Source organism: Rhipicephalus microplus, chromosome 6 (assembly GCF_043290135.1).
Source record: "Rhipicephalus microplus isolate Deutch F79 chromosome 6, USDA_Rmic, whole genome shotgun sequence".
In the NCBI taxonomy this organism is placed as follows: Eukaryota; Metazoa; Arthropoda; class Arachnida; order Ixodida; family Ixodidae; genus Rhipicephalus; species Rhipicephalus microplus.
The window spans coordinates 175,143,158-175,157,531 of record NC_134705.1 but is presented as its reverse complement, the minus strand read 5'-3'; the positions used below and the strand labels follow the sequence as shown (position 1 = coordinate 175,157,531).

The window sequence follows — 14,374 nt, the reverse complement described above, 5'->3', positions numbered from 1 at the left end:
ACCCTGTGGTAGAACACTTCTTGTTGGAACACCCGACTCCGTGGTAGAACGCCATAGTGGAACACCTTTGCCATGTGAAAGGCATGCCTCAGTTTCTGGCTCAGAGACATAGCTTTTATCATCTGCATCCATTGCGATTTCTCGCTAACAGACGTCAATTTTTTGCTCGCAAGCAATGATGCTGACACTGGAATTCCTGCAACATGAGTTCTTTAACGCTGTCGCATTACTGTTCATTCTTGAAGAAGGTAACCTACAGAAAACAGGAATGGCACTGTCAGCCATACTTTTCTACTGTAATTTGAAAGAAAGAAGCTTTCAATGAAAGTTTGAAAGCGCATGAAATCAAGTTATTGGTACACAATTTTAGAGAAAAAACAATGTAGTCCTGCTTGGTATTCATCACTTTCATCACTATAGTTCTGAATAAAAATTTCTTCACATCGAGAAATGCAAATAGCGGGAACAAGAATCTCGAAGCAAGGTAACTACAACAGCAAATCCATGTAGAGTTCGTCCAGCATAACAATGAATCTCTGGCAGGCTATGGCGGCAGTTCTGCTTCATTCACTGTTCTAAGTGGCATTGCTTGGAGCAAAGCTCTGCCCCCCCCCCCCTCCCTTTTTTCCGGTGACTTGATTGATAGATATGTGGGGTTTAACGTCCCAAAACCACCATATGATTATGTAAGATGCCGCAGTGGAGGGCTCCAGGAATTTCAACCACCTATGGTTCTTTAACGTGCTTCCGAATCTGAGCACACGTGCCTAGAGCATTTTCGCCTCCATGGAAAATGCAGCCACTGCAGGCAGGATTCGATCCAGCGACCTGCGGATCAGCAGCTCTTTTTTTTTTTCTGTGACAAGTGGCTAACATGATGGTTCACAAATGAGCATAGGGCAGCAGGCAGGAGACCTTGACAAGAAAGAGAACACCTCTTGATCCGAACGCAACATTGGAGTCGTTAGCGAGCGCGCGTCATAAGGACTGGTAGTACAAATCATTTGAGTAGATCTGCGGCCGAGTCATGGGTTCTAACAGCGACGCCCAGGACAGCAGCCCGAGCAAGAACGCCAGCAAGAGCAGGGTGAGTCGTGGCTGCTTGTAGCCGAACACCTCGGAGACGTCGGGGAACCCCATGTGATTGCAGAAGGCGTGGGCCACAAATGGCGCCACAAAGTGACCTGCGAACGAGGACACAATTGCGACACGAAGTGAGTCTGTCACCAAAGAACTTTCTCGATAGAAAGAAGAGAAAAAGCAAAGAAGTGTGCACTCAAACCACGATATAATGATCCTGGATATAACGAAATATTGGTCAGATTGAAGTGAGTGAAGAATAGTGTTGCCATAGATAGTGTTATAAATGTACTTTTATAACGATTTTTTGGATATAACCAACTTTTGTGTAAGATGTAAATTTGTTATGAGGTTTCAGTGTACTAGGATTGCTACTAAGATCAAAGTAAGAAGGTTGAGGGGCATGACAGGGTATTGTAGCTACACCACGTGTGTGCGATGAATTCAAAGAAAGAATTGAGGAGCCCTAGCCCTATATAGAGAATGGGGGCAAATGAAGCTTATTGTGTGCAAGCCCGATGGACTGTTTTTCTTTCTATCGCAATGCTCTGTACTATTTCCTTCATCCATGCTGGGAATCAGACCTTCATTCATGTCCTTAAACGCTTAGCTGCTACTGGCAACAGTGACGATCATGCGTTCACATTCATGCAAAAATAAAATGTGGCAATGTGAAATCACCAGTGACTTTGATAAAAGATCGGATTGCTATGTCAGAAATGGCCGACTGCAGCCAAGCCCAGATTGCAAGAGCGTAAATTATTGGCAAACGATGCTGACAAATATGCGTGTGACTGGTGCACCTTCGAGGGCCACATTTATTTACTCCAACTGGCAAATGGGTTTTCTGCGAACGAGACGGACACCGAAACGTGACAGTCGCAACAGTCTTTCCTCGAAGAAGTTGTAGGCGACAAAGCGCAGTGCTATACGTATTTTAACTAAACCTGGAGTGCGCATGTGATTGGCAAATCAGTTTCTTTAAGGTGCTCGAGATGTATTGTACGCCGCAACTGAACCGCAGGTACCAAAGTGTGGGGTGATGAAATACTCGGTGGCACAAGAAAGGTCCGTGTAACAGCCGACAAAAGGACAAAGCTCTGGGTCGAGCTGGGGCTACATCAACAGGGGTTGTTCAGACGTGCCTCTGCATGCCTGTCTCACCTCACTACTCCCCAACCAAGGAGAAAGATCCACGCACCAACTCGGCATCTAAATGCTGCTTTGTCTTGCTCATTTGGGTGTATGAAGTACTGCATATACGCTAGGAAACAGCTCATTGTTTTTAGAACTCAATGGTACAAAGCCAGCTTCTACACACGTAATGACTATGCTAGGTTAATAAATGATAACCAATGTAAACAAAAAATTGTCGTAATTCTGACATGTTTTTTGTTGTTGTTGTAGCATTGTACCCTGTTATGCATGTGCAAAGTTTCATGTCTCTGCTTTATATATGTTTCTTTCTGACTAATAAGGATGCAGTTGCGTGTGTAAGCACCGTCCCGTTCACTTCCATTGTATTTGTCTTCAGTGCACTTACAAATAATTTTCAAACATGAATGTCTACCAACTAGTTCAAGTCGCCATCTTGTTGCAAAGCACGCCACGTTGGTCTAGTGGCAATGGTTCTCTACAGCTGACATGAAAGTCGCGACATCAAACCCTACAGCCATGATTGCCGTATTTTGACAGATTCGAAATGCCTGAGGCCTGTGTACTTAGATTTAGCTGCACGTCAAAGAAGCCAATGCTCAACATTTTTGGAGCCCTTTGTTACGGCGTCCCTTGTAACCATATCGTGATTTTGGGACATAAACCTGAACAGTTACTATGTTACAGCTCAAAACCATATAGTCCCACATTGCATAGTCCCACATGCAGATTAATATACTACACCTACTCGTTCATTTTCGAATACTTCGAAATTTCTAACAACTTAGATCTAAAGCAAAGGAAATTCGAATGCATTCATATTTGCAAAAGCCTGCTTTTACCACATCCAAAGCAACACTGCAGTTGACATTCTTTGGCTTGTGCGAATATTCCAATGCTTCGAATATTTGAACGAATAGTTGAGTATTCGAATTGGCTTCAATTCGAGTTCTTCAAATTTAAAGGGACCCTGCAACACTTACTGAACATGGTCAGAAAACACTGAAGATTGGTAGTCGAGGCTACTGATAACACGCGAGGCAAACATCGTAGTACAGCACGCGGCCTGTAATTCACAATAAATTTTCAAAGCTAAAAATTGCTTTTTCACCTCGGCAAACGACACTACAAGCTCAAAAATCACTTGCCACAGCCAAGAAGGAATATACGGCTCTGGTCACAGCAATAAGCTGATTTGTGTATGGCGCGCTGGTCGTTACTGGGGCCGCCACTTGTCCAAAAGTATGTGCACAATCGCACTGAAAAGCCACGTATTTGAAGAAAAAAAAAAGAGGTGCTTAAGGTCGCGAGGTGGGTGTGACGTATTTTCTTTCGCCGTGCCATTGTTCCCTGCTTAGCTTCCAGCTATTTCGTTAGGATGAGAAGAGAGAATGTAATTGCAGCGTGCAGCAAATTTTTGGAATTCCGCTCGTACTGGACTGATTCCAGAAACTTTGCGGCGGTAAATTTGTGAGGCAACAAGCGTGTTTACTGACTCCATGGCTACTTGAAAAAGTGTTGAAGGTCCCTTTAAAGGAACATGTTACCCTCAAATCAATTCTTCATTTTATTAAGCTGTTATGACGGCTTATATGATCCAAGTATAATAAACTCTAAAACTTCAAGTATCTTACAGGTTATCATTCGCATCCTACCGAAACTACTACTCAAGGTTGTCTCGACTTCCTTTCAATGAAAAAAAATGGCATTTTTTTAGAGCCCCTGTTTCAATTCAAAAGAAATGTTGTGCAGGTTAGTTAGGTCCTGATAAATATTCCCTTTCTTTTATATATCATACATATAATTTGAATTCGATTCGAAATAATTCTATCAAGATCACTATTCATTTCGAACCTAAAATTCACTATTTGAACTAGCCTAGTCATATTCTATCTTAATAGGACACACAATTGTTGCAATTATAGTTACATGTGGTGCTAGGGATGAGAGCTTTGCATTTACGGAGTCAGCGGCTACATAAAAAGCAAGCATGCGAAGCTATCACGCTTAAAACTTCTTCGAAAATGGCAACGCTTCTTTTGCAGCTTGGCTTACTAGTCAGTGACGGGGGAATTTCCTCCAACTTTATTTGTTGTCTCGTTTTCTTAAACAATGATTAAAATAACATTCGATTTTGTATAAGCAAGATGTTTCAACAAAGCTTGACCATTCTATTTTGAACAAATAACGAAAAAAATAGAAATATAAAAATTGATGCACAGCAAACATAAACCTTGTCTTTCACCCAATTTTACTGTAACAAGAAAGTGGCAATTGCAATAGCAGAAAATTTAAGAATCTTCCAGCTTGTGTGTAAGGCGTTAATACTAACTGTGTTTACGCCAACAGCATGGTAATGTCAGTCTTATTTCTAGGCAATTATAAGAAGCTGTACACCTCAGACCATCGATTTTCTGAAAATAAAGCTGTAAGACTAGTATAAGAAATAAGTACCAACCTGTTCTGAGAAATAGATAGACAGAGTAGGCACCAAAAATTGTTGTATAGGCGAACTGAAAAACTGAAAAAAAAAACAAAAAAAGATAACACGACTCGTAAATAAAGCATCAGAATACCTTCCAAGTGTGTAATCTGCAGATGAAGTGCATGCACAAGCTTAGTTTATTGGTTTTGCAATCACAATCCACTACCCAAATGAACTAGTGACCGCAACCCATCATCATCATCATATGAGCCCGTTTTAACACGACTGCGTGAAAGGAACCGTTTAGCTGAAACTACGGCGTCAGTGTCAGTGGTTGTGAGCAAAGAATCAGCGTTGTCGGTGACTGAAAAACTGAGAAAGACGAAAACAAAATAAATAATGAAAATTTTTAGTTCAAGTGAAAACCGAATGCATGCCTACAGTGTGGCAAGCGGGCGTCCTACCACAGAGCGACAACATTGCTTGAAACTGCTTCAGAGTGTCATGCAGAGGGAGGAGTCGCTTAAAGGCATGTAATATTTTGTGGCGGAAGTGCCAAACCATGCCAGGCGACAAAATGTCGGAATTGGGCGACAAAAAGCCCACCCCTCGCAAGCACTCACACATATTTCGTGATCATCAACCGCAAAAGCATCAACAAAGTTAGCAGCTGTGTAGGTTCACATGTTCCCTTACAGATGTGTTGTGGGCCCTTTACTTATTTGCAGACAAACAATTATGGCACTGTACAACTTTACTCACAGTAGGCATTTCAGGCACGGTGTAGACATGCAACGAAAATCTAAGTTAGTGTTTCAAATTGAGAAGGCGTCGCTGATGGGGCCCGATTATGTATCACGTTCTACTCTTGAAGGTGAAGCTCAAGCGTCCTTGAAGTTTTTTTTTTTTATGTCAGCTCTAGAATGACCCAGTGACTTTAAATTTACCCTATCTTTCATGAGACTATCCCATTTTACCTTCGTCACTCCATCTGACTTGCAGCAACCCTTGGCTCATTTCACTTGTTACCTGTTGCATTTCTACGATTGGCCACCAGTTGTTTGTCCTGTGCATTGCGTGGCCGGCTTAGGTCTATTTTTTTGCTTAATATCAACTAAAATATCAGCTACCCCAGTTTGTTGTCCGACACATCCTGCTATCTTCCGATCTCTCAACGTTATACCCACCATTATGGGTTCTGCGTGATTGCTTGACATTTTCTCCAGTTACGTTATCTTCCATGTTATCCTCCTGTTGACTAGCGGCTGTGAAAGAGGAAGATCAACTCAGATTTGGATTAATTGAAGCTCCCGCATAATAAAGCTGCCTTCATTTACTTCCATTGTGCAGTGTACTGTTTCATGTGATTGCTTTTTTGAAAGCATTTCCGTGCTCATTCAGTCAAATTGCAAGCTGCTTTTTGTGAGACATACTAAATGTACGATTTTTTTGCTCGTAATATAACCAAAAATGAAATTGCACTATTGTTCTAGCCTGAGATTTGAATCCATTTCGCAGGAACAAACCGGGAATGAATTCAAGATAAATATGTAGTTTTGTGCAATTAAATTGCACACACAAATCAAGCTTTCTATAATATTTTTGCTGCAATCAAACATCAAGTTCCTAGTGATAAGTTCGTGTAAATTAGGAGTATTGGAGGTTGGGTTTGGAAAGAGTCATGCTGGAACTGGCATTATGTACTGAATGTGTGCAAAACAAAAAGCTCACCCATTACAAGGCACTTACTCATATACAATGATCAACAACAGCAAAAGCGTCAACAAAGTGAGCAGATGTGTAGGTTCACGTGTTCCCTTACAGTGTAGTGGGCCCTTCGCTTATTTGCAAACAAATAATTATGGCACTCAACAACTGAATTCGCAGTAGAGGTTTTAGGCACGGTTTAAGCATGCAACGAAAATTGATTTTCGAAAATTGATTTTCACTTCAGAGGAAATCGCAGATTGCCTGTCATGCATCAGAAATGGAATGACTAAAATCAGAAGCGTGCAAGCAGTGAAGCTAGACTTCATTGTTTCTAGGCTTCCAGCAACGTAAATGTGACACAGTGCCGTAAACGTGAAAAATCTAGCCGCGATGCTAGTAGCGAATCCCTGATGCGGAAAAGTTGTTACTCACCAGACTGCATGATGGCCATTTTTACATTGCTTGTCCTAGAGAGTCTCTCGGTGAGATGATGGAAATGAGCTGAAAGGCAAAATTAGGAACACTCAGTTCTATCACTACCAAGTAGCCCTGAACAGTAACTAGTTACTAATAAGAGGTTAACAGTAACCATTTACTTTTTCAGCTAACTTTTCCCTTGTGTAACTTCACTTGTGTAAGTTTTTCACTTGTGTAACTTCAAATTGTAAGTTTGCAATGCTGTTACCTTTTACATAGTAATGGCAACATTACTGAGTTAAGATTACTAAAATGAATATGGACGAGACTAACAAGTAATGGTGCTTCACAGAGAAAAAGAAATATCAGGAGAAAGAATATAGTCGGCTAAAGCTGATATGAGTATTTACTGAAAAAAGGCTGCCATATCCCTTATCATGGCTCTAAACCAAAACAGGACATGCTCTTTGTGTCTGTGACAATTTGATTAATGTTCAAACAGTAATTTAGTTGCCAGCAGGAACTGTAAAAAGTCGCAGCTTTGCCACAAAGGCAGTCAACTTCGGAAACTCGTGGTCGATGCGAAGGCTGTAAATATTTTAGTATCGCCCAAATTTTTAAAACATAAAAAAATTTTGGGGTTTTGGGGGTGTGTCTGAACCCCCTCAACTCCCCCTAGTCACAAGCCCTGGTTCAGGGATCTCAGAGGTTTAAGTTCATGGGAACTGTGCAAACGTGCTGCCCTCAACATGCTTGAAGTTTGGACAACATCGCCAGCGTAAAGCAGCTAACAAACTCCTGAAGTGCTGCTTCCGATCCAGTCGTAGTTATTTTGTTAGAACACTTGTCGAGATGTCAACAGACTTCTAGCTTTCCGACATTAAGCACTCATGTTGACATCACCACCATTAGCATACACTATCTTAGTTGAACCCCCTCTCTACCTCCCGAATTCCAGCGTCCGCATCTGACTGCAAGTGGGTTGGTTCTCCGCTTCTGTGGTGAGAAACAGCTGCACAAAAAATGCCGCTGGTGCCGATGTTTCAACAAGGGCTCTTGTTTTCTGCGAGACAAACATAAGTCTCCTTGTTCGGATGCTGACTGTAAGGATATTCCCTGTTCAGCAACTTATTAGTTGATCTCACGGGCCCTAAAGCATTGAGTAACAGGGTTACAATGCAAGTGACCAACAAAAGGGAAAAATACTATGCAACAAAATTAACAATGCAGCACGTTAGAAAAAATCAACAGTATTCACAACAGATTACAGTACAATAAGCTAATTTCTCCTCACTTAGAGCCTCAGTGATTTCCTAACTTCTGTTTTGTTTCGTTTCATGTTAGAGGTAACAATACGCTGTAACCACGTTTTTTTTTTTTTTTTAACACGGCACTGTTTTGTAACGGAGTCCACCACGGCTCCATTGACATAATTCCGTCCCAAATATAACGTAAAATATATGCTAACAGATTGTGAAGAAAAAACAAAAAGAAAAGATTCTGTCGCGAGGTGTCGAACCAGGGACCTCTCAATCAGCAGCGCGCGGCACTAACCACTAGGCCACAGAGCACACGTCGAGGATGCTAACAGCAAGACATTTATATACATTATATCGCCTTTGGCAATCCTCAGAGCTCTGTACCTCCGGCACGTTTTTGTCATCAGTAACGAGATTGCGTGAAGGTCTCACGTCAAGCGCGCTCTCCAGGTCGTCGCCTCTAGCAGTTCGTTGAGTGCCGCCTGCACAGAGCGTAGTCTCTCCTGTGTGCGCTTATCAGACTCGAGATTCAGGAGAGCACGGTCACTTCGCTCGCTGCTGCGACCACATTTACGAAACCAGCACGCTGTGCGTACACGAAGAAGTAAGAATTGCGACAGTTGTTCGCACACTTGTCCGGTGTATACTTGTGTGTTCGTTTGGTTTGTCTTTCCGCTTGCACAGTGTGCTTTAAGTGTCAAGCTGTGACAGTTGCCAGCCCTCCGGGTCCTGCACACGCTCATTTCGTACGTGCTTCCTGCTTCCAAGCTGGTTGTCGTTCGTCGCGTGACTATGCAATTTGTTCCTGTAGCATTCATTCCTTAGCCATTGTGGGCAAACAATACACAATAAACACTCAACTACCTCTGTGAAGACGAGCTTCACTTTCGTGTTATACCGATTCCTAGAAAGAAGCATCAGCTGCATTTTCTTTTCTCTATTAACCTGCCCACAACTGACGCCGTGTATGTCAATCCCACCTCAATCCAAACAAATGCACTCAGCCGGAGCACCCACGACTGCTGTGTCAGAGAGACTCACCAACACCAAAGAAGAGCGGACAGATAATAACAGCAGCTCGGTGGCCCAGGCAAGGCACCAGTATTGGAAGCATGCAGGCACGAAACGTGAACTCTTCAGACAACGGCGCCTGAAAAGGAAAATATATACAGTAAAGCTCATGCACTCTGTTGTTTAACATGTTTGCAGTGCAGGAAAAAAATATAACAGACAGTACTAATCAAACACCTCACAGCAAACAGATAACATTGTGGGCCCTCCAAGAATATGGAAGTCCACGCCGTGCTGGCATCATGACGGCTGAAAAATGAGATGTGCTAGTGTTGCAAAGCTCCAACTTGCGTAAAGTGCAAGTATACTTGCACTTTACGCTAGCCAATTTATCTGGTGAGCAGACTGCACCTGAAATGCCTAAGCAAGTTCCATCAGCAGCTGTGAATGTTTTCTTGTGCCAAGGTATGAAAGAGACTGGAATTTCTAAACGGGGTTTCTATTTTCAGGCTGTAATCTTGTGTTTACATGGGTACAAGATGCTTTACGACTATTCATTGTATTGTTGAAGTAGTACGACATGCAAGTATTGCTGGGATGCAGTCATGCACATGTTCTGTGCCAGAAGTTCTATTGTGCTGCACGAGATTGGTCAGGCATTTTTGACGGCCATACGTGAGAACAGCAACCGGAAAAAGCAGTGCGGTCAATTGTTTATTCGTTTGCCAGGCAAAGAACAAGCCTAGAACGGATGAAGACACTCTTCCCTCCAATAAAACAAATATAGAATGGTATCTGGAAGAGTTTGATTGAATTGAAACCTCAGTGTTCGGACTGCAGAATAAAAAAATTAGCCTGCTTTGTGCCCGGCTTTGTCTAATCCCACGCTGACGGTTTGCGAAGATGGCTACAAACCCCCCATGTCCCCACATCCCAATAGAACGTCACATTACATTGAAACACTACCAAGTAGCTTATCATGGCGTTAATGCGAGATAAACTGTTAAAGTGGTTGCAATTTCACTTGCCAAGCGTCTTCGAGGGTTAAGAGTTTTCCCTATTGTGGATTTTTACCTTACTAATACGTGAAAAATCATTTGTTTGTGTGTTCTGCAAATGGAAATTCTCTGCTTCACACATTCAGTATGTGAACAAAAGGTACTGCATCAGTGTTGGCCAGTGGCCACTGCAACAGTATGCCAAGACTGCCATCCTTATGAAGGAGATGATGGTAAAATGCCCCAGTGTGAACATTGCCCTGCAATGGAAATTCACGCGAGTGTTCCAGAATGTATACTTCACCCCGGATTCATAATCTGCAAAGCTTGTCTGAGGTAAATCCATCTGATATCTAAGGGATGACTAAGTTTTCCATTTTGAACACTCCTCTTATCGTGGAGGTTTCTAAAGAAGTTATATTCTGTGTTAAGGGAAGATGCGATTTGAAAAAAAAAAAGTTTCATTAATCTGCAGCCTATAGTGATGAAATTTCAACTGTATATATAAGCTCCTATGATGATTGCAAATATGCAATTTGTTTCATAGTAAGTTGAACAGTTTTCATCTTGTGCCATGACAAAGTGTAGAGCATAGTTCGTTTTGGAGAAACTTCTTATGCCGCTAAACTTTCATGGCTAATTTTGCTCCAATATAACTCTAGAATGCAAATACAAATTAAAAAAGTGTATATAAGACATTTTAATGGACAAGAAAAATTGTAATGTGAGAATTCTTGGAATCATCAGACCATACTAATTGCTTACCTTAAGTTCATATTAATTATACAGGCGATATCAAATTTTAAACAATATACATGCACTCTTCACATGTTCAGAGGAATATGTGGGCAAAATTTCATCCCCATTGATCTATGAAAAAGTACTAAAAACATGATGCCCAAATTAAAGAAATTGAGGAGGCATAGACCTTAAGAAATACGCATTTTAAAGGTATAAGTGAAAGCTCATTTATGCAAAAAAGATTCGTTCTTTAAGATGGCTTCTTCCATCATGAGAGCTTGGAAACCATGCTTATTTTGAGTATGTGGCCTTGGTCAACTCCTCATGCGAAATGCAATGGCAAGTAGCCAGGTGACAATTTCCAGGGGACTCTAGACAATGAGCTGGCCATACTTTTTAGTAGCCACCTTGTGCCTTTTAAAAGCGACTTTAGCCTACTTTATGTTTAGTTTCGATCTTCAGTTTTTTTGTTTGTTCTTTCGTAAATGTAGAGAAACTGAAAATTGTGAAAGCGAATGAAAACTAAAAAACTAAAAACATATAATTTCAAAAAAAGCTTTGTTTTTTTTACTTGCACCTTCCCTTAAATGATACGTGTGTAACAATGACCATAATTATCGGTGTGTGACAACACGAAACATTTAAAAATGTTAAGTTTTTAAGAGTGCTATGGTAGGACACACATATTTCTTAATTTCCAATTTTTTCTCTTTCTTTTTTGCATTAAAGGGTCCCAGATCTCCAGACTTTGAAAACACTGTCGAAACCCATTACTAAATCATTCACTGCTGTAGCGTATTTATATAGAGTTTGTTTAGCTCTCAAAAGAAGGTACTGTACTGTGATGTCATCACACATCGGTGACACAGAAGCAGGATACCACAGTGTTCTTACAATCGCCCTGCCCAGCTGAATCGCCTCCGATGCCGCTACTCATTATGACGATTGTTGTAGGAAGGTACTGGACAGCCAAGTGTGTCAAAGTAGTTTCGGGATGCACGGTGCTCGCACGCAATCACTTTCTGGGTCGCGACGTCACTGACGCAGTCAAACTCCAAGGAAAGCAAATCCGAGGTGTTTGCTTCTGTCACAGGTTTTGAATAGTGAAAAATATCATGCTATTACTCCTTGAAAGGTGTGACTCTGACACTTTTTTGCTGCTATGTAAAAAAGAAAGGACATATTTGAGGCGTGTTCCTTTTTCCCAGTGATAACCATGAGCTATCTCACATACCCCTCCTTGCATTATTGAAGTAACTCGGTGCATAAACTATGTAGAATTTTCATGAAACAAAACACAAACACGCTTTATGACGACTACTGCCAAGTGACAAAAGACACTTTAAAATACAAGCCATTTCCAAAGTGTACGGCTGGCTGCTCATGTTTACGACAATTTGAAGTTTCTTCTGACCACGAGTTTCTGCTTCACGCCCACAAGGGGCTCGTACACATCGACTCACCACGATATGGTTCCTAAGCCAAATGAGGTTCCTCAGATTCAAGTACCAGTAGCGCGGCTCTGAAATAGTGAACAAAAGGCACAACAAAAAAATTAAAATGAAAACCACAACAACGTCAGTCTTTTATTCATAATCATTAACTTCAAGCTGACATTTTTCATAAGAGAAAACGCCTACTAGGCATAGGCTACTTGCCCATGTAAAGGCTCCAGACGCCATCGAAGTAGTGTAGTACAAGCGGGCCCGCGAAAAGCACCTGCGTTACAGTCACAAAGTTAGAGATTTGTTAGCGACCTTGTAAAACAAACACTCGATGACAAATACTGTTCGTCAGTGACCTTGTAATACAAACACTCGATGACAAATACTGTATTCAGTGATCACCCCCTTCGAGCATCAAAACCATTCATCCTGCTTTTATCATGCTGGCGTATCACTATTTAAAGTACAGTCCTGTTTCAACATGTTATCATCACAATACTCCATTGATTTGCTACTATTTTTTTCATGACTTCCATTACAGCTTGCTTTATCATTCACCTTGTCGCACTTCTATGACCACATGTTTCCGATTGCACAGGGCGTCAATTGCAAGCAACTCATCGGCACTGCTGCACTACGGTCTAGTACACACCTTTCTTTTGTCAACAAACATACTAGAATGGCCTGTTTCATCACATCACCAAAATTGCCTTCTCACCAACCTTTGCTGAAAAACTGAATTGATGAACTTCATTGAGCATATGAGGGCAATAATTAAGATATTTCGTATTTGCAAAGCCCACCTTATATGCAATACACCGTATGAGAGGTCTATAAGAAAATAAAAGCATGTTGAAGTGCAGATGCTATATTTTTGCCGTAGCATCATTTTTTAAAACATAATTGCTTCATCTCAATAAAGCTGTTCAACAGAAAGGCTTCTTTTTAATCCACTTCTACAGAGTCTACCACCAACATATTATGTTCTTATCTTGCGTACCTCCTTGTGTGTGTACGTGTTTTTTTTTTTAGTGATGTACGTTTTACGCACTGTCCACTTCTTAAGTAGCCAGTTATCTAGTGTAGCTAATCACTGTAATAGCTTCCAGTTACTACTCGATTATTTCATTGTTGAATGGCAAATAATGATTGAAGTGATAACAACTGAATTGAATCTCACCATGGTAAGAGCCAGCGGCAGGACAATGGCTGGTAGGAGTCCAGCAAGGCGAAGACCCATCACAGCAGGCACGCTGGCATTCTGTTGAACGCAACGCAAGAAAACGCGCATCACCAATAGTACCTCCACTCAAGCAGTCTACGTACCTTCTTGAAATGACCGAGATCGGCGCCAAAAACTACGAAGAGAGGGGATATGCATATTATGGCGAATACGCTGATGAACCTCTTCTTTATGGTGGCCGGATGATCCCTGCGAAGTTTTGACAGAAAAGAATGTTTAGGATCGCGTCTCTACCGCACACTTTAAAAATACGCGCGAAATCTAGCGGAACGTGACCGCGTCTCGCGAAACGATACGCAACAACGATTCCGGGTCATTTCCAAGGCGTTTGTTGACCTTACCACCGCAAAAGCCGGGTCCCACCTTTTTAGCGTTACATGCGTCCCAAGAACGAAACCGTGGTGTCCGGGCAACGCGACATTCTCAGTAAGTTCAGGCTATCATCGGTAAAAGGAGGCTGTCGATCTCGCAGTACTTAAAAGGCGAAGCGATCAAGTGACAAGCCGGTAGCGATCTGCAAGCGTTTGACTCCAACAAGTGAAACCACGGCATCGCCTACCTGTTCTCCCTCGTCCTCCAAATGTACAGGCTGCCCACGTACGTGAGCGCTAACATAAAGGACCATAGTATGGCGCTGACGCAACTGCTCTTCGTATTCTCCACAGAAACCATAATTTCATCATCGAAGCACAAGCCAAATCTACTCGCTCGACTAGCGGTCTGCAGGAGAGGAAGCGGCCATACTGAATGTTTCGAAGTGCGCGACTCGGATGCCACCTAGTCACAGAACGCCTACCTAGTCTCTATCGCCGTATTCCGAGCAATAACGAAAAACAATTAGTCTTGTATATACAACAACCTTGCGAAATCGTTTAAACTAGATGGTTTTT

General features: G+C 41.8%; 1 protein-coding gene across 1 annotated transcript; it reads right to left on the bottom strand.

The window, feature by feature from the left end:
• Positions 1-656: 656 nt before the first annotated feature.
• On the bottom strand, positions 657-14,244 carry Sras (Ras converting CAAX endopeptidase Sras). The gene is made up of 9 exons (XM_037419386.2): positions 14,044-14,244; positions 13,568-13,673; positions 13,422-13,502; positions 12,455-12,515; positions 12,260-12,318; positions 9,088-9,196; positions 6,803-6,871; positions 4,694-4,756; positions 657-1,184 (listed from the first exon to the last, which is right to left on the bottom strand). The coding sequence occupies exons 1-9, from the start codon at positions 14,154-14,156 to the stop codon at positions 979-981; spliced, it is 867 nt and encodes a 288-aa protein (XP_037275283.2). The 5' UTR covers positions 14,157-14,244; the 3' UTR covers positions 657-978.
• Positions 14,245-14,374: the final 130 nt, after the last annotated feature.

What these genes read in the sequence shown, in the direction of transcription:
- Sras (XM_037419386.2), bottom strand. Translation starts at nt 14,156, where the DNA reads ATGGTTTCTGTGGAGAATACGAAGAGCAGTTGCGTCAGCGCCATACTA. An exon ending in ATCTCGGTCATTTCAAGAAG is followed by an intron (nt 13,503 to 13,567) that starts GTACGTAGACTG and finishes TGCGTTCAACAG; the next exon opens with AATGCCAGCGTGCCTGCTGT. An exon ending in TGCCGCTGGCTCTTACCATG is followed by an intron (nt 12,516 to 13,421) that starts GTGAGATTCAAT and finishes ACTGTAACGCAG; the next exon opens with GTGCTTTTCGCGGGCCCGCT.